Below are 23299 nucleotides of genomic sequence, written 5' to 3'. Positions count from 1 at the left end.
TATCCTTGTGAGACTGATTCTTTCTATTTCATGCAGGAGGGACTTTGTAAGATATGGGAAATAACAGAATGTGTGTTCTTTGTGTAAACACTGTTAGTAACAAAATACAGAATACTAAACAGCAAAGTTCTGAGCCTGGACGCAATAACCAGTGAAATATAAGCCATATTATTTAACTTGATTTGCTGACAGGAGGAATAGAAAGCCAGGATTAACTGATCCAGTTACTTCTATCTTCCATAGCACTGGCAGGGCCCTGCATTTCCTTACCTTGAGCAGTGAAACACACCCAGAATCTTGGGATGTAGACATTAAACTGGGAAACTTTAACTTTACATTAAACTACAAACTTTAACATATTAACCAATTCAGCAGTACTGAAAGTAATGCATTTAAAACACACAACAATAAGGGTTCGTTTAAATATACCAAAGAAAACCTAAAGAGCAGGATGGGAAGAAAAATGCTTATTGTTAGGATGGGTCACAGTCTATCTTCTCCCATGTTTTATGTGCAACTTAAAAGAAGACTAAACAATATAGTGAAAATGAGTATACTACCCAAAGCAATCTATAGAGTCAATGCAATCCCTATCAAGCTACCAACGGTATTTTTCACAGAGCTAGAACAAATAATTTCACAATTTGTATGGAAATACAAAAAACCTCGAATAGCCAAAGCAATCTTGAGAAAGAAGAATGGAACTGGAGGAATCAACCTGCCTGACTTCAGGCTCTTCTACAAAGCCACAGTCATCAAGACAGTATGGTACTGGCACAAAGACAGAAATATAGATCAATGGAACAAAATAGAAAGCCCAGAGATAAATCCACGCACCTATGGACACCTTATCTTTGACAAAGGAGGCAAGGATATACAATTGAGAAAAGACAATCTCTTTAACAAGTGGTGCTGGGAAAACTGGTCAACCACTTGTAAACGAATGAAACTAGAACACTTTCTAACACCATACACAAAAATAAACTCAAAATGGATTAAAGATCTAAATGTAAGACCAGAAACTATAAAACTCCTAGAGGAGAACATAGGCAAAACACTCTCCGACACAAATCACAGCAGGATCCTCTATGACCCACCTCCCAGAATACTGGAAATAAAAGCAAAAATAAACAAATGGGACCTAATTAAAATTAAAAGCTTCTGTGCAACAAAGGAAACTATAAGCAAGGTGAAAAGACAGCCTTCAGAATGGGAGAAGATAATAGCAAATGAAGCAACTGACAAACAACTAATCTCAAAAATATACAAGCAACTCCTGCAGCTCAATTCCAGAAAAATAACCTAATAAAAAAATGGGCCAAAGAACTAAACAGACATTTCTCCAAAGAAGACATACAGATGGCTAACAAACACATGAAAAGATGCTCAACATCACTCATTATCAGAGAAATGCAAATCAAAACCACAATGAGGTACCATTTCACGCCAGTCAGAATGGCTGTGATCCAAAAGTCTACAAGCAATAAATGCTGGAAAGGATGTGGAGAAAAGGGAACCCTCTTACACTTGGTGGGAATGCAAACTAGTACAGCCACTATGGAGAACAGTGTGGAGGTTCCTTAAAAAACTGGAAATAGAACTGCCTTATGACCCAGCAATCCCACTGCTGGGCATACACACCAAGGAAACCAGAATTGAAAGAGACACGTGTACCCCAATGTTCACTGCAGCACCGTTTATAATAGCCAGGACATGGAAGCAACCTAGATGTCCATCAGCAGATGAATGGATAAGAAAGCTGTGGTACATATACACAATGGAGTATTACTCAGCCAATACATCTGAAATAGTTCTAATGAGGTGGGTGAAACTAGAGCCGATTATACAGAGTGAAGCCAGAAAGAAAAACACCGATACAGTATACTAATGCATATATATGGAATTTAGAAAGATGGTAACGATAACCCTGTATACGAGACAGCAAAAGAGACACAGATGTATAGAACAGTCTTTTGGACTCTGTGGGAGAGGGAGAGGGTGGGATGATTTGGGAGAATGGCATTGAAACATGTATAATATCATGTAAGAAACAAATCGCCAGTCCAGGTTTGATGCAGGATACAGGATGCTTGGGGCTGGTGCACTGGGATGACCCAGAGGGATGGTACGGGGACGGAGGTGGGAGGGGAGTTCAGGATGGGGAACGTGTACACCTGTGGCGGATTCATGTTGATGTATGGCAAAACCAATACAATATTGTAAAGTAAAAAAAAATAATAAATAAATGATAAATAATAAATAAATGATTAAAATAAATAAAATAAAATTTTTTAAAAAAAAAGAAGACTAAAGAGTTCCCCGATGGCTCAGTGGGTAAAAGATCCGCCTGAAATGCAGGAGACACAGGAAACATGAATTTGACACCTAGGTCAGGAAGATCCCCTGGAGGAGGGCATGGCATCCCACTCCAGTATTCTTGTCTGGAGAATCCCCATGGACAGAGAAGCCTGGTGGGCTCCAGTCCATTGCATCACAAAGAGTCAGACATAACTGAGCGACTAAGCATGCACACACACGGAGTTCATTAAGAACTGTCCTTGGCATCTAAATTCAAGACATGGTTCTGTACTCAGTGATGTAAATAAAACCATTCAGCATCCAAAAAGTAAGTACAAACTGGAGATGAAGGTGAGGTGAGTGTTAACAGGTAAGATTTTGAAGGGCGTGTTACTACCTTTAAAAAAATTTCTTTATCCCATTTCAAAATAATGCTCTCTCATTTAAAAAGTCTGGAAAAGTAGAAGACCAAGAAATCCTCCACAGCCTGACCATCTAGGGGTAACTCCTATTAATGTTACATAGGAACTAAACTGTCATCTGGGTGATTTTACTGTGTCTGAAATGGGCATGCAAAGTAACAGACTAAAAATTACTAAGTCTTTACCTCAAAAAGTCACATTAAAAAAAACTCACCAAAAATGTGATTGAAAGCCCCACTTTTTGCCTCTCTAAAAAAGATAGTGAAAGTCACTCAGTCGTTTCTGACACTTTAAGACTTCATGGACTATATATAGCCTGCCAGGCTTCTCTGTCCATGGGATTCTCCAGCAAGAATACTGGAGTGGGTAGCCATTCCCTTCTCCAAAGAATCTTCTCAACCCAGGGATCAAACCTGGGTGTCCTGCATTGTAGGCAGATTCTTTACCATCTGAGCCACCGGGGAAGCCCCTAAAAGATATGCTTCTCAAATTAAAATATTTCTTTTTAATTTCTGCAGCTGTAGCAACATTAAAAACCAGAGCTTGAGGATTTGTGTCACTAACTTGCTTGGTCAGGAACTGATGTTTAACCAGCTTACTTTCTCTTTGCCCTCCAAACCAAACTGCCAGCAGTTGAACCAATGAATACCACAAAGAACAAATGAGGCAATGACCCAAGGGCACATAATCTGCAATGATACCGGACACTTATATTTTATTAATGTCATTGTTACAGGAGAAGTAGCAGTAAGGCTTTGTGGTTAAGTCTAAATTGTGGAGTCAGACTTGGTTCAAAGCCAGATTTTGACATTTTTCAGATATATGACCATGGATAAGTTAATCTAATTCTGATCTTGTGATTTATAAGATAGTAACTAGCAGTATCTGGCTTCCTAGGGTTCTGTAAGCACTAAGCCTGTGGCACGTGGAAAGCTATCAGAAAGTGTTACCTACCTTTATTATGATTTCAGCTAAACACCCTTGACTGTATTATACTTTACAAGGTAAAATGAATTTTCATGGGATCATTTTCCCTGATCAACAACTTGTGGCTTTTCTAAGGAATGAATAAACTTACCCAACAAAAGAGAAAGGAGAAGATAACATGTGTTTGCTTCCAGTTTTGTTATTTTCATACTCGCCATCTAACTGACTAGCATTGTCATCAGCATTTCCTGAAATCACATCAGAAAACTGAAGTTCAAAGAGGTGACTTCTTTGCTTAAGATCCCATGACCATTAAGCTGCAGAGCCAGAACTAGTTCCCGAATTGTGGCCCTAAATCTTGGGCTTTTCCTGGATCTCCTCTGAATGATCCCGATGATCTCAAAAATAACTGCTTAAGACATGGAACTGAGATGAATGGTCATACTCCTGGTTTTTGGCCATCAAAGCTCCATGATAGAAAGTCGCTCAGTCATGTCTGACTCTTTGCGACACTGTGGCCTATACGTCCATGGAATTCTCCAGGCTGGAATACTGGAGTGGGTAGCCTTTCCCTTCTCCAAGCGATCTTCCCAACCCAGAGTTTGAACCCAGGTCTCCCACATTGCAGGTGGATTCCTTACCAGCTGAGCCATAAGGGAAGTCCAAGAATACTGGAGTGGGTAGCCTATCCCTTCTCCAGCGGATCTTCCTGACCCCGGAATTGAACTGGGGTCTCCTCCGATGTAGGCGGATTCTTTACCAACTGAGCTACCAGGGAAGCCCTGAGCTCCGTGATAGTCTTCTCCAAAACAATGATTTAGTATGATGTACCCATACTCCTGTATAAAATCAAAGAGTATATGGAGTTCAACACTCCATGTGAGGAAGATGCAAACCACTAAAGAGAAATTTTTAAATAAAACCAGCAATTTGGAGATAGTTACTAAAAAGTAGAAACAGTATCCTTAAAGACTGCAGTCTCCCTGTTAAGATAGCAGACCAACCCCAAAACACATATATATAAAAGTTGTATCTACAACAGTATTTTTCAAATCATTTTTGATGACAACTCACAATAAGAAATGTATTTTACTTTACAACCTAGTACATATGTATCCCTGTGGCTACTAAGGGCTCCCCTGCTGGCTCAGCCGGTTAAGAATCTGGCCGCAATGCGGGAGACCTGGATTTGATCCCTTGGTCAGATCCCTTCCCAATCCCTAAATTAAGAAGATCCCTTGGAGAAAGGAATGACTACCCACTCCAGTATTCTGGCCTGGAGAATTCCATGGACTATATATTCAAGGGGTCGCAAAAAGTCTGACAGGACTGACTTTCACGTTCACTTTCAAGGCTAGCAAAAGCTTTACATACAAATACTATTCCCCTCATGTCTGAATATACTTATATTTTTTGTTATATTTCATTAAAAAAAAATGTTAGCTAGACCTATATAATTCATTTCAAGACCCAAACAGTTTGAAAACACTGAACTAAAGAGATACAAAGGTTATTTATATCATCAGTCAGTTGTGTCTAACTCTTTAAAACCCCATGGACTGGAGTCTGGCAGGCTCCTCTGTTCATGGAATTTTCCAGGCAAAAATAACTGGAGTGGGTTGCCATTTCCTACTCAAGGGGATCTTCCTGAACCAGGGAACAAACCCACGTCTCGAGTCTCCTACATTGGCGGGTGGATTCTTTTACCACTGCGCCACCTGTGAAGTCACCTACATTATCCTGCCATGTTCTAATAGAAGTGAAAGTGTGGGTCGCTCAGTCTTGTCTGACTCTTTGCAACCCCATGGACTGTGGCCCACCAAGCTCCTCTGTCCATGGAATTCTCCAGGCAAGAGTACTGCAGTGGGTTGCCATTTCCTCCTCCAGGGGAACTTTCTGACCCAGGGATCAAACCTGGGTTTCCTGCATTGCAGGCAGATTCTTTACTGTCTGAGCCATCAGGGAAGCCCATTCTAATAGAGGTCTAGCAAGGGAAAAAATGATATACATCAGCAGGGAACTCCTAGGAAGGGAATGCTAAGTATTTCACAACCAGCCACTTAAAAGAAATTAAAGGGAAAGAATCATTATAGACCTAAAAACTTTTGGGGAGAGGGGGTATATTTAATATTAATGAATCAAAGCAAAAAAATAAAAAAACAGAGAAAATTAGGCACACCCAACTTAAGATCTAAATTTTCTCCTCTCAGCCTCTTTAAAGGTGGAGGGAAAAGACAGAAAAAAAGAAAAATGGAAGAAAATGTTACACCAGTTTGAGAGATTCTCTTCATATTTGATGCTATGTTACATTATGTGTTTATATATTTGTGTGTTTATGTATGTATGTATGTATATACACATATATATATCCAAATTATGGTTAATGTTTTCCCCCCAGAAATAATTTTTAGAATTTCTTACAAAGTAATTTGGTGACCACTTTTTATGACAGGCAGCCATGGTGACACTTATTTCACTTAAAAGGTGACCCTGCTTTCTAAGAGATTATACTGCATACAATCTTCATACAGACTAAACCCTCAGGCTAACAACTGCCTTGCATCTATAAACCTTTGTCACAAAGGAAGAATATACCTGGCTTAGCAAGAACGAATTACCAAAAGGGAAAAAACTCCTTTATGTGTAATTTAGAATGAAATTAAGTGACTGCCCCCAGCTAAATCTCTTAACAACCTGTAAAGTACTGAATTACAGGTACATCATTCAGTGCACTTGCTGATATTTTAATGTCTGCTTAGCACTTACCACAAATACCAGGCACTCTCAGTTCTAGAGGGAGGAGGAGGTAGCAAGGAAATAAGGAAGAACAACTGAGAATATTATATATCCTGCTACTTAATACAAATTCATTATTCTACTTGTGAAAATATACTAAAGTTTTTTCAAGTTAGAAATATCTGAAAAGAAATTTGCATTTGAGGCAATATTCATAAAAGTACACAGAAAAAAACTCTCAAGAAGAACAGACTTTATTTTTAACATAAAAGTTCCATTTTCTTGTGAGGCAGCAACAAGTGTTCAGATATAGGGAATACATAAGTACACAGTAACAATATCACCATTGGAAATGCAGTTTTGGGGGAGAATTTTGTTAGAAAAACAAAACTTTAAAAATTGCATTTGAAAAAGATTTACACAGCTTTAACAGAAATGAAAAATAAAGACTTTTAAAAAACATAAATTATATCCATCAACAGGATTGTATAAACAAAATATTGTTCAGGGCTGATCTGCTTACTCCTAATTTAGGAAGAGTAAAACTTAAACCTTAAAGTGCGAAATTAAGTATTTTAGCTTTTTGAATGCAAATTCAGCACTTCCACTGGTCTAGTCTTGAAACATCAAAATTCTAAGCATTAAGGAATGAATCTTCAGAGTTGTATTTAATAAATTCAGTAGTGGCGATTTTTCTTTTACTTTCTTTAACAAAAGAAAATTCTGACAATCCAGTCCTAATCATGGACACAGAGGAGGCTATAAACTCTGCTATTTTTTAAAATACCTTTTCCCAGTAAAAGCCAACCATTAGGGAAAAAAAGGGGGGTGGGGGCTTCCTTGTTGCCAGTTACTCCACAGTTAGCAGTAGCACCTTCTAAAAGGCTGATTTGGCTTGTCACAAACATCAGAAATAGTTTAAAAAAAATGAATCTAATTAAAAAATAATTTTGGCATCCATGCTCACCGTATTAATCAAAGAAGCAAAACAGGTATTTTAAAAACATAACTGTTCACAAAAGCCATGACAACTTAAGATCTAAATTTGACAAGTAATACAGACTTGGTCATGATCAGAAACAGTAAATGTATATATTTTTATCACAGCAAGGAAGAAACTGTTTAAGAGTAAAAATAACAACACTGACAAAGTTAATAACCAGAGAATAGCTTCCTTTTGCTGAAATATACAAGCCACCTGTTTCTTTTACCGCAATGGAAGTACATTTATTCAAAATTTTTTAAAAATTTAAATTGTATTTCCATTGAAGCTATTCTGATTTACTTACCTTCTGTACAGTTTTCTACAGAATAACAAGATAATTATGGAATGTAATTTTAGAAAACAATATTATGCATTCTATTAAGAGTAGACCCATTTAAAAAAAAAAAAGTCAACCACCTGTGCACCAAGGTTAAATAAAAGCTAAATGGACTACAATCAATATTTTTTCAAGACGGCATAAAGCTCATAAACTTAAAATTTAGCCCTTTGGCACTGGCAGTTAAGAGTTTTTTTATACCTTGTACCTTTTTTCCTTCCTTCAAACCTCAGGCTCTATTTCTCCCAAACACGAGGGCTATGTCCGGTTACCATATAATTCATTTACCTGCAAATTCACATTCTCCTTACAGCCAAACATTAAAAGTTCCACCTATAAGACTATGAAAATGATAGTATCTTAAAACTGTCTCCCATTCTGATTTTAAATTACTGTAGATTAAGGATATATGAATACTCTACAGAAAGATGTGTACAAACGTGCACAACACAGTAAGAAGAGAAACTTTACAAAGTGGCATTTTGGTAAAACACCCTTGTGACCACGTCCAGGTGGGAAAAGAAGTAAGTCTGAGGCAAGGAAAAGAACAGAGATTTAACAGAATTCAGGTAATCCAAAAACTGATGGGGGATTTTTCTGAAACCTTACTTTTAACTTCCAACCTTCAACACCAGCTCACCTGATCTGTTTTGCCCTTTTCTGTACTTCTCACAGAGCGGTTCTCGGTGGTGAAATGGTAATGTCAAATGATCAAGGTTCTCAAAAACCAACCCACCAGAGAACACTTAGACCTTGAATAACTGAGCTTTTCCAATTTGGAAGCCACAATGTACTAATTCCAGCTAAATCAGTTTTGGGTGGAAAAGGAACCAAAATTCATCAGGCCTACCAACTGAAACCTGAGACTGTTCAAATGTTGTTTACCTAACTTGCCTAAATCCATCTCCATTTTTAACAGGGCATATTTTTAATTATTTAGATGTTTTAAAGGTACTTAAATATAAGAAGTCCTTTCAGAAGATTTATTGCTACCACTAGGTTTTCTTTGATGGGATCAAAGTGACAAACTGACATATTAACCTTCTAAACTGAATCCCTTTTACAGTATTTAAATGTTCTCTTCCTATAATATGTATAGGAACATTAAATTATTGCATCATAAGGTAGTTTACGAAGATCTTAGAAGGATGCTTTCTATCAACAAGGCTGTAACTTTAAAACGCGCTGCTCCTTAATACCACATATCCAGACACGAAGCCTGCTGTCACGTGATACTGGCAGTGCTTGTGTTAAGATCGGACTAAATCCCCAATTCTTCAAAGATTCCTGCTGTTTATGCTCCAAAGCCCTTCTGGCCTGTTTTTTCCCCCTCTGTGTGGAATGCTGGAGCAAAAACTAGCAAAATCTATAGGCAACATATCTCAGTGCCAGCCACCACAAAGGAAACGTCAGTCTCAAGATTCTGTGACTAAGGGTTGCTATTCAATGGATCACACTCCTGGCAAACTACTAACCCAGACCAAATCCACAAGACGACAACATCACAAAAGCAGAGGAGGAAATCCATGCACAGCCATTTTCAGGATCTCTTGGGGCTATGATACAGTGACGGTTAAAGGTAGAATGACACCCACGGGACAGAAGGGTGTTCCTGTGATAAATACTGCGCAGAAAATCCAAGGGGCTCCTTACTCCTAGCTAGCAGTCAACACTGGGCAGTTAAGTTTCCTTTTGGCTTGCTGACTTTTAAACCAAGTTCCAATGATGGGTGAGAAAATATTAAAGCACTTGTCTCCAGATTATAATTTTTCTGACAACGTGGTGAAATGTATACAAGAGTAGTGAAGAAAACAGCAGTTTTACAAATATTTCACCCAAAGCACAAACTTCTGACATCAGAAAACATAAGTCACAAAATGTACTCATATTGCTTTTTATCTTTTTTATATATGTACTTGGTTCAAGGTATTATTAACCTATCAATTCTTGTTTGGGAGAAAGAACACAGTCATGAGATTAAGATTGCTAGGAAAATGTCAACAATCCCTTTGGTCCCAAAGCTGAAAACAGCTGAGAAAAGCACACATCTAGAAAGGGAAACAAGAAACAGAGGCCACCAAAGAACATCCTGTTTGCTACGTTTCCAGAAAATGTAACATTGGTATAAAATAGTCATTTTCATAGAAAAGATGGTTCTTGCAGCATCATTCACGTCTCCCTTCAGGAATCATGTTTGCAGGGATCAGTTTTTTGTTTTTTTCAAAAAAGTCTAATTTGAGAACAAAAAACGTGATATTGGCCCTCCAAAAGCAAAGAATGATACCTTTTTCTTGTTTCAACCGGTGCTTTAAGCAAAGGCAGGCTCGGCGCTGAGGGCCGGCCTCCAGAGGGGCCGCTCCCGTCCAGCAGCCACGCCACGCCGCATCAGTGTGGAAGAGCTGGGGCACTTCACAGCCAACGAGGAGCCATGATGCCATCGCTGCCAAGGGGTCGAGGAGGTTCTCAGTTGCCCAGAACTCCAGCCTCACAGCACTGGGACCTATCCTTCTGCTTCCTCAATGGGTTCTGGTGTGGGGAGGAGAGAGGCGGGGGGCAGGACTGTACTTGTTCCTCGAGAGACTCGATCTTGCTCTGTGTTTGTAGACAGGGAGGCCACAGCGATGGGCTGCAGCAGAGTGGTGGTCATGCCAGTGGTGACGGTCAGGCTATGGCCAGAGCCCTTGAGGGTAAGATCTGGTGTGGGGAGGAGTGGCTTCAGGATGCTGACGAGGCAGAAAGCAGAGCCGCTCTTAGGAATGAAATTCACCTTGTTTTTGTCAGGACAGTAAAAGGCCGGGATTTCGTGAAGTTGTTTTGGCCTAGACACAGAATAAATAACCCAAGACTTTTAAGTCACGAAACACCAGAAGTTTTTTCTTTAAAAACAACAACAACTTATAGACACAAAAAAGGAAAACAAAACTCAAGCTATGTCTAAGGCTCCAAATGCCATCAACCAAAGGACACATGATTTGAATTATGCATCTCAGAATGCTGGAAGGACATGAGTTTAACTGTTGATTTCAGCTCCCTGGCAAGCCCAGGCTCCACACAGGATGCTCAGGCATCTCAGTGAAGCTCTAAGACAGCCAATGTGAATAAAGAATTTCCTAAAGCAAAAGATATTCCAGCTGTTTAAAGACAAAAATATGTTCCACTATGATTGTTCCAAAGTCTGTACTATTTTGAAGGGCAAAGGCAAAGAAATGAATGACCCAAGATGTCTATCTTTTGCTGAGCTTTGCCACTGCGTGACTAAACTTCGCTAGGCTTGGCTTCTCCAAGTGTGCTTAAAAATCTCTTTGAAACAGTTCTGAGTTAACAGCCATAATGACTTCCTGAATAATATAATGTAAATGTAAAATCAAAGTAAAACTAACGACAGTCCTGTGTTCTAAAGGTTTTATTGAAGCCAAATCCTTCCCTCTCCTCAGGTGCTCTTGACAATTAACCCAAATGGTTGGAAAAGGATACAAGTGTTAGTGGTATTCCCTAAAAGTAAAAATATAAAATTTAAACTGTTAAAGTAACATGGAGGTGACACAAAATTAATAAGAAAGTCAAATGGAAGAACCTAAATAAATCATGATTCAGGTGGGGAAAGGTAGTATGATCATATGATCAAAGTATGGTTCTCATCTCTCCTAATAAAAAAAAAAATACAAGTGTGCCACATCTGCACTAGATTCTGGAGACCTAAAGATAGAGTGACGTACATGGAGACATACTAAATATGTAGTTCTTGGGACGAGAGAGGTATAAGGGACAGACTGCATTCCAGTATTATCAGTCTCCATTATAATCTTTAATATGTTTTTAAAACATAATTCAGAGAAGCTATGAATCACTTCAAAGGCGTTACCAAACTGCCAGAGATGTCCACAGCAAAAAAAGGTTAAAAACTGGCACAAGCATGTCTGAGAGATGTGATAAAAATGGTCTGTAAATTGTTTAGAGGTAGAACAAGCGAGTGAATAACCTCTGGCACAAAGAAACAGGGGGAGTTTGGTAGAAGATAACTTCCAGAGGAAGGAACATCTGAGCTGAGTTTTAAAGAATGAATAAACACCAACCCTGGGGAGTAGGTGCAAAAAAAAAAATGTTCCATATAGGCAGTGCTTTGGGGAGGCATATTTTATTAATAGTGAATACTACCCATGGATATCTTTGGCAAGAATAATTTAAGAAGAAAGAAATTACATCATTTAAATTTGTTTTACTTGTGTATTGTTATTCTTGGATAAAATGGAAACTTTATATGGTGAGTACTTTTAGGGTCACATGTGTATTTGGGTATACTGTAAGAAGGGCATACACCCCTCTATTTTTACTGACAACATGGTTTTCAATTCCTTAAAGCAGATAGGAAGTTGATATTATGTTTCTATAATTAAATAATGCTTGTATTTTTTTTTTGAAGAATTAGTAAAGATAACTTTCATTCCTATATTAGGGGGAAAAAGGGCTAATCAAGTTTTATACCCTCCTTCAAATGAGGCTTAGGTTTTTAATTATTTATTGTTTGATGTTATCTTGCTAAAAATCACATAAGACACAATGCTGCTAATGGATCTTGAGGATGAAACCTCGTATTTCTGAAATACAAACAAACTTCTTCCTTTTTTTTTTTTAAGGCTAATTCATTTGTTTTGTTAATGCTATTAAGTAGGTAGCTACTCCAAGTTCCAGCTCTAGCCTAAATGGGATCACATTTCAAATGAATTCTCAATACAACATTAATTATATAGCATCATTATTATCAATAAGTTTCTCAGCCTCTGTACTGCTAAAAGAGAATCTAAAATTCCCTCTCACCTACATCCCATCAGCACAAAAAATACACTTTTAAAAATTACATATATTTATACTTGAGTCAAAAAAACTGTTCAGTTTTTCTTCAACTAATGATCTGATAACTGTGACTTTTTAAATGACAGAACCTAAAATCAGTTTAACTCCCTTTCTGCTTTCATGAAAACAGACTTAGCAACAGATCTCACACAAAATAACATAAAAAAACATAACTTGTCTAATGGGCACAGATCAAGAAACAAAACACTAACAGTGAAAAAAAAAAGTATCAGGCCCCCACCCCTCTTCCAGTCTCCCCTCCGGTCATGACTGCAGCCCACCAAAAGCAATCAATTTTCACTCCATTTAACTTTTAGGAGAAGATTCTCCAAGAAATTCGTTATCCACAACCAGTATAATACTTATGCCACTATTAATAGAAGCTGCAAGTTCTAATACTACTACAAAGCTTTCTTCAATTTAAGAAACAAGTATGTCAAAAAACCAAAACACGTACACACACAGAAACCCTCAGAACTAATGTAAATATTTTATTTTTCCATAAGTTATACCAAAAGTTACTGTTTCTCAAAAACAGATATAACTGCTTGCTAGATGATTTCTGAAAAATAGATGGTCAGACTAGATAATTATTATAGGTATTTTCATACTGATGTAAGGAATTGCTATTTTTTTTAAAGCCTTATGCAATTTTCTTTTCAAATTCAGGAATAAATTATCAGCTAAGAAATGGTGGTTCCAATTTACTTAGAATGGGAGAGAGGGAAAGAAAGGAAGAAAGAGAGGAAGCAGTTCTGTCATACTTTTAAAAAAATCTCTATACTGCAAAGAGGCCATAATATCTAGGAACCTAAGATAACTAAGGTCAAGGAGTTCATTAACTGGGATCAGGAAAGAGCCTATGTGACTTCATTAAAAAGGACTTGCTAAGTGCAGAAGGAATGGCTAAGGTCTTTGCTGTATCAAAAAAAAAAAAAAAGCTAAATCTGGTCTTGTCCTTTCTGGGCCCAAATCCAACTACCTATTTTCTTTCAGGCAAATAAACATGCCAATAAGAGACTAAGCCCTCACCTGACTCCTGGTTCAGATCTTTAAGTCTACCTTTAAGCAAAAATGAAGACTTAGAAAAATATACTTTAAAGAATGATTAAATAAGCTAAAATTTTAAGATTAGGGCCAATAATTACCCTTGCTTTAATGCTAGTGCATAAAGTGCGTTTTGCTCTAATTATGACATACATATCTGGGGCAAAAAGAAACCAGTATTTTAGACTTTGAGTAACTTGTTTTATTGATAGAAGGTTAAAATTAGCTCTAAAAAATCCATTCTTGGGTTACTGCCATTAATTTCTTTTTGGAATACAATTAAGATATTTAAAAATAAATAGGTTTTTGTGTGCTACACATCCTTTATGTCAGTAAAATTTATAATAAACTATGTGCATTCAAAAAAGAGATTTACCTTCTAATAACAGATGGATATGCCATAAAACATTTTATATGTCATGGTTCACCTTTTATTTATCCATCCATACATACACACACAATACATACATATTCCCCATCCTTTCTTCCCTCTCTTTAGAAACAACCAACACAGTTGTATGTATACAGTTCAGATACTGAGAACTTTTCCAAATATAACAGTCTAGGCAGATGCCACAGGACACCAACCTACACAACTAATATTCACTCAAAGTCATTTATACAGAAATTCAAATTGCTTTTTAAGTCCATCAGCCATGAGTCAAATACTCCAAAAGGTTCCACGTGGACCATTTAACTTTTACCTATTAGAATGACTCCATTTCTGAAGAACTCTCATGAAAAGGTCTAAGCCAGCATGTTGAAGGGAAGCATAAAAGTCCTCTGAGATCTGTTAAAGATGCATAATCCAGGTCCTATCTAGCTCCATATTGTTTCACTCCTTAGGGCTAGGGTGGGACCTGGGACTCTGTAGTCTGAGCTGATTTCCTGGATGATTATGGTGCAAGGAGTCCATGAAACACATGTGTGCAGAAATACTGCTTAAACTCTCTGGCACCACGCATGCCTTCAGACTTACATGGTGCAAAGACTAAAGAAGAAGCTGCCAGAACAGGGTTTTCAATTACTGTCACAAAAGCAAAAAGACTGACAGCTGGGATCTCCTGGTAGAGAAGGTGAAGGGATTCAAAGACAATGCTCTTTGTGTGGAAAATTGTTTAGAATTGACATTAAAGGAAGCACTGAGAGGAGGGGCACAGAACAAAAGGATGCCATGTTTCAGAACGATTCTAAGATACTCATGATGGAACAAAGAAGTTATGTGAACCAAACAAGGGCGGACAATCTCCACCCTGTATTTTTAGTTTCATAGTGAGAAAAAGCCAGAAGGTGTCTCTTAGTCTTGCAACGAGACTGAAAAGTGAGGTTTATATATGTACCATCATTCTCTCTTCAAATAATGTTTGTCACCTAATTTGCTCAGCATCATACATACCTACAACCCTGTAGCCATCACTTACAAGCAAAGGGCCACAGCTGCTGAAAACAGGCCGTGGCTTCAATACCTTCTAAACAGATTCTGAGTCTAAAATTAAGAGTCCCTGGCTAGAGTAAAAGCCAGCAGAAATACATGAGTACAGAAGATTGCATACCAAGGGTACCAGATGCTGTTTAAAGTTCTGCTTTTTCTATGATCTTTATCACAGCAACACGTTTCTGCAAAGTAATAGAATTCTCTTCCCCATGTTGGCAGCAGAATATTTCAATTGTTTAAAGAACCAGAGACTAAAAACTGAAGGGAATTTGATCCTTGAAAGGAGGAAACCCACTCTGCATTGAGATCTGTGGTCTCTCTTGAATAAATACACTGCTAAATTCAATGTGTGGCGCTGACTGTTCACAGGTTCAAAAATAACCACGGGTGATATGCTGGGGATGACTGAGGAAATGTGAATAATAACTGGATGCTAGTTGGTGTTAAGCACAACTGTAATTTTCTTTGGTGTGACAATGGTACTGTGGTTATGTAGGAGTGGTTACTTTTAGGAAATAAGTAAACTGTATTCAAGGGTAAATGTCATGACTACAACTTACTTTCAAACAGTTCCGTAAAAACTAACACCAAAACACAGAGAGACAAAGCAAAATGTTAACCATAGGATCTAGTGTTGGATATACAGGTGGTCACCGTACTGTTCTTCAGCCTGTTTGAAATTCTTTTAATACTTCTCATAATAAAAGTTTGGGGTGGGGGAGGGATGGGGGGATACTTACGAGCATTCCTCAAAGACTTTGACCCTCTCACAGCCCTCAGGAGGTTCCCTTTTGAACATGTAACTGTTGTTAGGTTTTGGTGAGGTTGCATATTTGGGCAAAGGAGAGTTGTTCCCATTCTCTGCAAGAAACGACATGCTGGATTACTAAGCAATACTAGCACATGCGTGCATAGTCCTACTGTATTTGATTGCTCCTGGCCTCCCGTACACCATGAGCTACTACTTGAGGGTAGGAACAAGGCTTTACTCATCCACATTACCCCAATATCTAACACAATTCCTGGTAAAAAAAGACATAATTGTTAAAAAATGCATAAACCAGAGATTTCCTTTCTACTTACAATTACCACAGCCTAGGCCTGTATAACTTACTCCTCAGCACTGAATACTGCGGTATGCTGCTGCTTATTTCTATTCTATACACAGCACACGGGCTCAAATGCCACCTCCATTCTTCCCAAGACAAATAACTAAAATGGTTCCTCACTGGTGGCTTATCATTCACTCTTGGCTGCCCCTCAGAATCTCTCAGTTGATTCCTCTACTCCTCTGGCTGCAATCTCTGCTCCGGGTAGTCAGAGTCTATGCACAGTGTATGGCAGAGACTTTCTTTTGCCTACAAACTTCTCTGTACCTAAGAGGTCCTCCTCTGCTCATTTTCCAAAACCTCCTTCAAAGTCTGGCTCAAAGTTTTTGTTATCTTTCTAAATTAACCCTACCCAAGGGAACACTTCTTTACTCTGGTGATTCTGTTCAGTGCTGATTTCCTCAGTTTCTACCACATTAACTTAGAATTCTTGATATGTAACCTGTGTGTTCTAAATGTACAGTGTGTGTCAACTAAACTACAACTCCTTGCTGACAGTAGCACTTTATTACAAAAGAAATCCAGAGAAGTTAACCAGTCACTAGTTTCCTGAAGTCAAATGAACAGGACACAAAACTTACAGAGTTCCTTATATGCTGCTGAAGTAAAAGTAGAAAGTACGGAAAATGAAGGGCAGATTTTAATAGCTGTGGTTAGTCGGGGGTGGGGGGGGGCAGGTGCACCTGATTGAGCTTAAGTACTTGGAGCTGCATTCACTCTCTCTTTTAATCCTTTAGCAAGTATCAGAAGTAATTAAGTATGTCAACTGACAAGAAACACAAGGCCCAATCAAAGGATTTAATTCAGTGGCGTCAAAATTCTGTGCATGTGAATCGCCTGGGAGCACGGAAGACTGCTGGTGCCTGTGTCCTGCCCCCAGGGGATGTGATTTATTAATAACTGGTCTAGGGTATAGCCATGTTTTATTTAACCTTGTAGATGACAAATAAGGGCCCAAATAGTATGATTTTACAATTGCCCATGGTCTGAAGTGACTTCTTCAGTAAATCTTGGGTCTTTTGCACTTGCTGTAGTCTCAGTACTTCAGATGACTGGCACTAATGACCAGCTGTCATCAGACGTGGAACATTTTAGGACAGTCAACACATTGCAAGTAGGAGGGTCTAAATAAATGACTACTGAACTGAGCCATAGAATTTATCTTATCATTTTTCTCAAGCTCATGCAGTAATAACTAGAATTTAGGCTAAGAAAAGATTGCCTTGATAAAGATAGATGAAAGATCATATTTGTTTTAAAAGTAAAACATTATCAGTAACTAATATTCAAAGTGCTATGTCTCCAATTACTTTCTGAATCATGCAAGTGGTTTAATACTATAAGTATCCCACCTCCCCTTTTACTCCAGGCTTGCCTGGAATACTCATCTTGCACTGATATAAGTCAGCTTAATTCTTATTAGAAATATCACAAATATAGATCCTGAAACACACTAACTTGAAGGCTTCACATTCAATTAAAAAGTAGTAAGATAGTAAAAACATGACAACTAAGGTAACAGAAAACAAATGCTTTTCAGGACAAATGTTTATCTCATTTATACCAAAAAACAATGTTACTCACTATTAAGGAACTTGTATTAGTAAATGCAAAAAGAAAAAAAAGTGTACAAACAAAAGCCCATAAACCCAGCCAACCTGACCATCACCTGAGTACCACAGTAAAACCTACGGTTCTGTACTACAATTCTTTAAAATCTGTATTTTGAACACATCTCAAAGTCATGATCTTAGTGGCCCTAAGTGTATGTGTTCTGCTAGAAAATGAACAGAAAGCAGGATACAGCGGTGGTGTCGCTTATCCCGTGGCAGCAAACTCCTCCCGTGTTGTACCTTTATCCCTGGGATCGACAAGCAGGTCATCAGCCGAGCACGGGCTCTCCTCGCTCCCCTCGTTGGAGATGGTGAGGAAGGATGTGGGGGACACAGACTGGGAGCGGCTGCTGTCGTTGCTCCCCCGCTCGGCCCCGCCGGGGGTCTGCGTGTCGGTGCTGCGTGTGCTGCTGCTTCTCTGAGCAAGGGGCGGAGGCGCACGGTGGCCGTCTGGAATGTCTTGGGGCTGTTACAAAAATGTTTTAAATGTATGTGTTTTGGTCACTGATTTTGAAATTCCCCTGGAAAGGCACCCAAGGTTCAACCTTCCCCTGCAGTTGCTGAAGACTCAAAAGTCAGAAACCCTCTCCTTATCGGGCTCACGATAGAGGGAGAAGCCTCTGTGTTGGCTGTGGGGACAGCCATTCCTGTCTCATCGCCCGCCCCCCCTGCCGCTGGACACCGAGTGGCAGAGGAGGGCCTCTGAACTCACAGCAGTCTGGCACATGAGTGGTCAGTGCTCGCTGAAGGATGAAACAACACTGAATTACTTATCACGTGCTAACATTTTCAAAATGAACAAGACACACCATTATAAAAGAGGAGAAACCTAGGTGTAACTCTAGGTTCCACATGAGAAGAAAAGGTTGTGCACTGTGTGAACTAGTAATACCTGATGATAGCCTCTGCCGCCCCCTCCCCCTGCTCACTTCCTCCTCAGTGTTCTCAAAATCTTCCTAAATGAGAGAACGGTTAATCACAGCAATGCTAATTATAGAGGGAAATCAAGGAGAATGTTCAGAGGAAGGCTTGTGTGACTCACTTAGCAGGGAAACCAGCTCCCCGGACACCTTTGCCGCGTTTACCTTTATTATCCATCAGGGGAAGTTTCACCATCATGCAGTGGAGGAGGGTAGGGTGTGGGCAGTGGTGTTTTCTCTAAGCTAAACCAGCCTTTCATCTTAAGGGAGAGAAATCTCAGGCATCAATAAAATACTACTTTAAACTCCCCAAATCCTCTTTCACTGGAGAATGAAAGCTTCAGGATACTGTGACATGCTTTTAAATATAAACAGGAAATTTTCTGTCTTACATATAAACCATACTTTTGTATGTCACAGTTAATAGAATACACATTCTATGTATGTTATAGGTAAACAGACCTGTGCTTCACAATGATACAGTCAACCAAACAGTAACTGACAAACCGTAAGATATATATTCATACTCAGAAAATACTCCACGCCACCACCAACAAACCAGTAAGCTGAACTTTTGTTAAATGGAGTTACAGATAATGAGAAGAAGTGATATTGATTTTTTAAATACAGAAAAACAAAAAATAGTTTCTGTTCAAAGACCCAAATTTAAGTCCTATCAGTTGTCTCTATGAGATGCCAAGAAACAAAAACTGTCATTCACTTGCAAAGGTCAAGAGTTTTTCAAAAGAGATAAATTTTTATTCTCAACAAGAAGCAAGAAACATGTAAATATGGAAACCAAAATTGTGATTTTTAAAAAATAATTAGAAGAATTAATGTATAAGGCTGATTTTAAGATACAAGATTACTTACTATAAGTTGCTCTTCCTTTTCCCCAGTCTCTTTAATTATTATTTCAATCTCCTGATTCAGTCCTTCCACACTATTCCGGAACCGGGAGCCTGTTGATTTGGTGATGGGAATTACTGGAATAAGTGCACTCTTTGGAACAGGGGCCTTAAGAAAAAGTGGTGGAGTGGGGAGAAGAAACATTTATTACTACCTTTACATTCTCTAGATGGAAACATACTTATTTGATCTGGGTAACTCTAAAATAAATCAAAATTTATAGACCTCACAAAAAGTGTGAATAACGAAACCTGCTCCTTGGTATACATGAAATATAATTTCAAGCAAAAATCCCAGACAATCAAGGTAGAATTTCAGAAATTAATTCACATCTATGAGGGACTGTAAAGAGAAGAGGGATACAGGAAAACACTAAAAGAATCTTAACCTCAGACATTCTTTTATGATTATAGGAGTTCAGATTTCAGAACATAACTTTAAAGTCCTCCACTGCCATAATTATCTATATTCCAGAAAATAAATAACAAAAAGTAATTTATCAAAAAAAAAATTTGGTAGCAAAAACAAAATCACTTCCAAAGTCCATATACAGTAGCAAGATGATAGAGTAACTTCCCTGTGAAATTTATTTATACTTCAACTGCAATTATTTTAATGTTTTGTTTCAAAGCTTATCTCTAGTTTAAAAAAAATGTTCCCACTGGCACAGTATTATTTTTGAAAAAAAATAACTGATTATATTACAGGATATCACTTGGTTTCCTGACAAGATACTCAAAATAAAAATATGAAACAAGAATTGCAAGGTATCTGCCAAAGTTCATAGCAACAGTGTGCCAGAAGGTCATCTAGTATTGTCCTGCTGTCTGGTAAAGAAATGTGATTAATTCATCCTTCATTTAGGGAGGCCTCTTTGAGAAACCTCTCTTTCAGGGAGGTTTCAGATCCCCTATTCTTCAATCCTTCCGTCTTAGTGCTACAAAGCCAGTAACTTCCCGCACTTCCCGAAAGCCTCATCAGCAGGCCAGCCTGGTTCACCCTGTGACAGGACTGTGATAAGACGGGACAGGAAGAGGAAAGTAAACACCAGAGCCCTCCCCTCCATTCTTCCAAGAACTTGCATTCTCCACCCTCCACCCTACTCTCACCCCAAGGTCTTCACTTTCCTACTTCAGTGAAACAATGCCTAAGACAGCCACTGAAACTGGCAATTTCCCATCAGTTTTTTATATCCCAAGACCTGTCACTAACACCTTGAAGGGTACTTTTTTCTTTTTTTACCTATTCTCACCCTCTTGTTTCCTTAGCAACAGAATAATATCGCAAAGAATAATCTAAAACAGGCCTAAAAAAAAAAAAAAAGAAAAGAAACTCTCTCCAATTAGATATGTACCTACTCTTGGGATAAGAGTGGGAGAATGAAGCTAAGAATATGGTTTGGTTCATGACAGGTCAAGGAAGGAAAGAAACCTTTCTCAAAGCGGTGGCAAGAGAAAACAAAAACGAATGAAGGGACGAAAGGAAACTGATTGGACGGAAGCACCTATGGGTTAAAAGGAACCCAGAGCTCACTAGTCTGCAGTGGAGCGCGTGTGAGAGCATTTCTGTCAGGCAGGCATCCTTCCTGTGCCTGGACTCTTCCTCTGTCAAAAACTAATGAGGTAACAGAGAACTGCTACAGACTAAGATTTCAGGAGTTATCAGTATATATACTACAAACAGAACTTTGATTTTATTTTTTATATTGAGTGAAAGGTACTCAATTCTAAACTTAATTTTCTCTCCTAAAATCACAAAACAACATGAATAATGGCTTGCGTTGGATGCCATTTTTAGGCTGCATCTGGTTTGTAGCTAACATTACAAAAATGAGGAAGGAGAAGACTAGAAGGGGAAGATGATCTGTCAAGGTTTCTGCAAAATGTTGACCTTTCTGGATTTTGGAACCATAAGGATCTGTTAGTAAGTCTTCTAAGAACAGAAAGCTTAAGTCTGCTGGGTGTCATGTTGAGAAATGCACACAACAGGAACCCACCAGTGTAATAACTGGACATCTTGTTACTGCCTTTCCAGGCAGCTACAGAAGTCATATCCTAGATAATTGGTAAGAAGTTCTTCTCAAATGTAATCTAAAATAGCGGCAAGTGTCAATAGTTTAATTTATTTAAAGCAAAGGAAAGAAAGGAAGGAAAAAAAAGAAAATGCCCACTTTCTTAAGGTCAACACACCATTTTAGGTAAATGAAGCAAAGGTTCAACAGTAATTCATTTAACCAGCAAATAGTTATACGATTAGAAGAAAAATAATCTACCAAGCTGTCTGGGAAATATTTTCTTCATTAAGCATAGTGTTATTATTCCATAAATAAAAAGTAATAGGCCTTTGGTTTTACTCCTTACATAAACTATGCTCTAAAATATTTAAAAATAAAAAAATGATTATACTTGGAACTTTTATGCTTCATTTCAAGGGTTCTTAAGGAATTTTGTGTGTGTATATATAATTTATTTTTCCCACATCTACATAGCTTTCTGTAATAAAATGTGTATTTCTAAATATAAGTCAGCCTATACAAATACAAGTGGGCAATCATATTAACTGAGAGATGTCCTATGCCAAAGCCTTTGACTGTGTGGATCACAATAAACTGTAGACAATTCTGAAAGAGATGGGAATACCAGAACACCTGATCTGCCTCTTGAGAAATTGTATGCAGGTCAGGAAGCAATAGTTAGAACTGAACATGGAACAACAGACTGGTTCCAAATAGTAAAAGAAGGACGTCAAGGCTGTATATTGTCACCCTGCTTATTTAACTTGAGAAACGCTGGACTGGAAGAAACACAAGCTGGAATCAAGATTGCCGGGAGAAATATCAATAACCTCAGATATGCAGATGACACCACCCTTATGGCAGAAAGTGAAGAGGAACTCAAAAGCCTCTTGATGAAAGTGAAAGTGGAGAGTGAAAAAGTTGGCTTAAAGCTCAACCTTCAGAAAACGAAGATCATGGCATCCGGTCCCATCACTTTATGGGAAATAGATGGGGAAAAGGTGGAAACAGTGTCAGACTTTATTTTTCTGGGTTCCAAAATCACTGCAGATGGTGACTGCAGCCATGAAATTAAAAGACGCTTACTCCTTGGAAGGAAAGTTATGACCAACCTAGAGAGCATATTCAAAAGCAGAGACATTACTTTGCCAACAAAGGTCCGTCTAGTCAAGGCTATGGTTTTTCCTGTGGTCATGTATGGATGTGAGAGAAGAAGGCTGAGCGCCGAAGAATTGATGCTTTTGAACTGTGGTGTTGGAGAAGACTCTTGAGAGTCCCTTGGACTGCAAGGAGATCCAACCAGTCCATTCTGAAGGAGATCAGCCCTGGGATTTCTTTGGAAGGAATGATGCTGAAGCTGAAACTCCAGTACTTTGGCCACCTCATGCGAAGAGTTCACTCATTGGAAAAGACCCTGATGCTGGGAGGGATTGGGGGCAGGAGGAGAAGGGGACGACAGAGGATGAGATGGCTGGATGGCATCACTGACTCGATGGACGTGAGTTTGAGTGAACTCCGGGAGTTGGTGATGGACAGGGAGGCCTGGCGTGCTGCGGTTCATGGGGTCGCAAAGAGTCGGACATGACTGAGCGACTGATCTGAACTGATCTGATCCTTAGACAGCTCTGAAAGGTTAAAAATCCTTCCGTTATTAAGGAAAAATCTCTCTCTCCTAAGATTTGGCCTTTGGAAACAA

General features: G+C 38.6%; 1 protein-coding gene across 1 annotated transcript in view; it reads right to left on the bottom strand.

Annotated features, from left to right (window-relative positions):
* Positions 1–6619: 6619 nt before the first annotated feature.
* Positions 6620–23299, bottom strand: part of FAM117B (family with sequence similarity 117 member B) — a 73850-nt gene continuing 57170 nt past the window's right edge. Inside the window, exons 5-8 of the mRNA XM_061381784.1 lie at positions 19554–19697; positions 18001–18226; positions 15779–15899; positions 6620–10524 (exon numbers count right to left, since the gene is read on the bottom strand). Coding sequence (XP_061237768.1) covers positions 10206–10524; positions 15779–15899; positions 18001–18226; positions 19554–19697 — 810 coding nt within the window. The 3' untranslated portion in view covers positions 6620–10205. The remainder of the gene's footprint in view (positions 10525–15778; positions 15900–18000; positions 18227–19553; positions 19698–23299) is intronic.

The sequence above is a fragment of the Bos javanicus genome, chromosome 2 (assembly GCF_032452875.1).
Source record: "Bos javanicus breed banteng chromosome 2, ARS-OSU_banteng_1.0, whole genome shotgun sequence".
In the NCBI taxonomy this organism is placed as follows: Eukaryota; Metazoa; Chordata; class Mammalia; order Artiodactyla; family Bovidae; genus Bos; species Bos javanicus.
The sequence above is the reverse complement of the archived record's forward strand: the minus strand, read 5'-3'. Positions and strand labels throughout refer to the sequence as shown.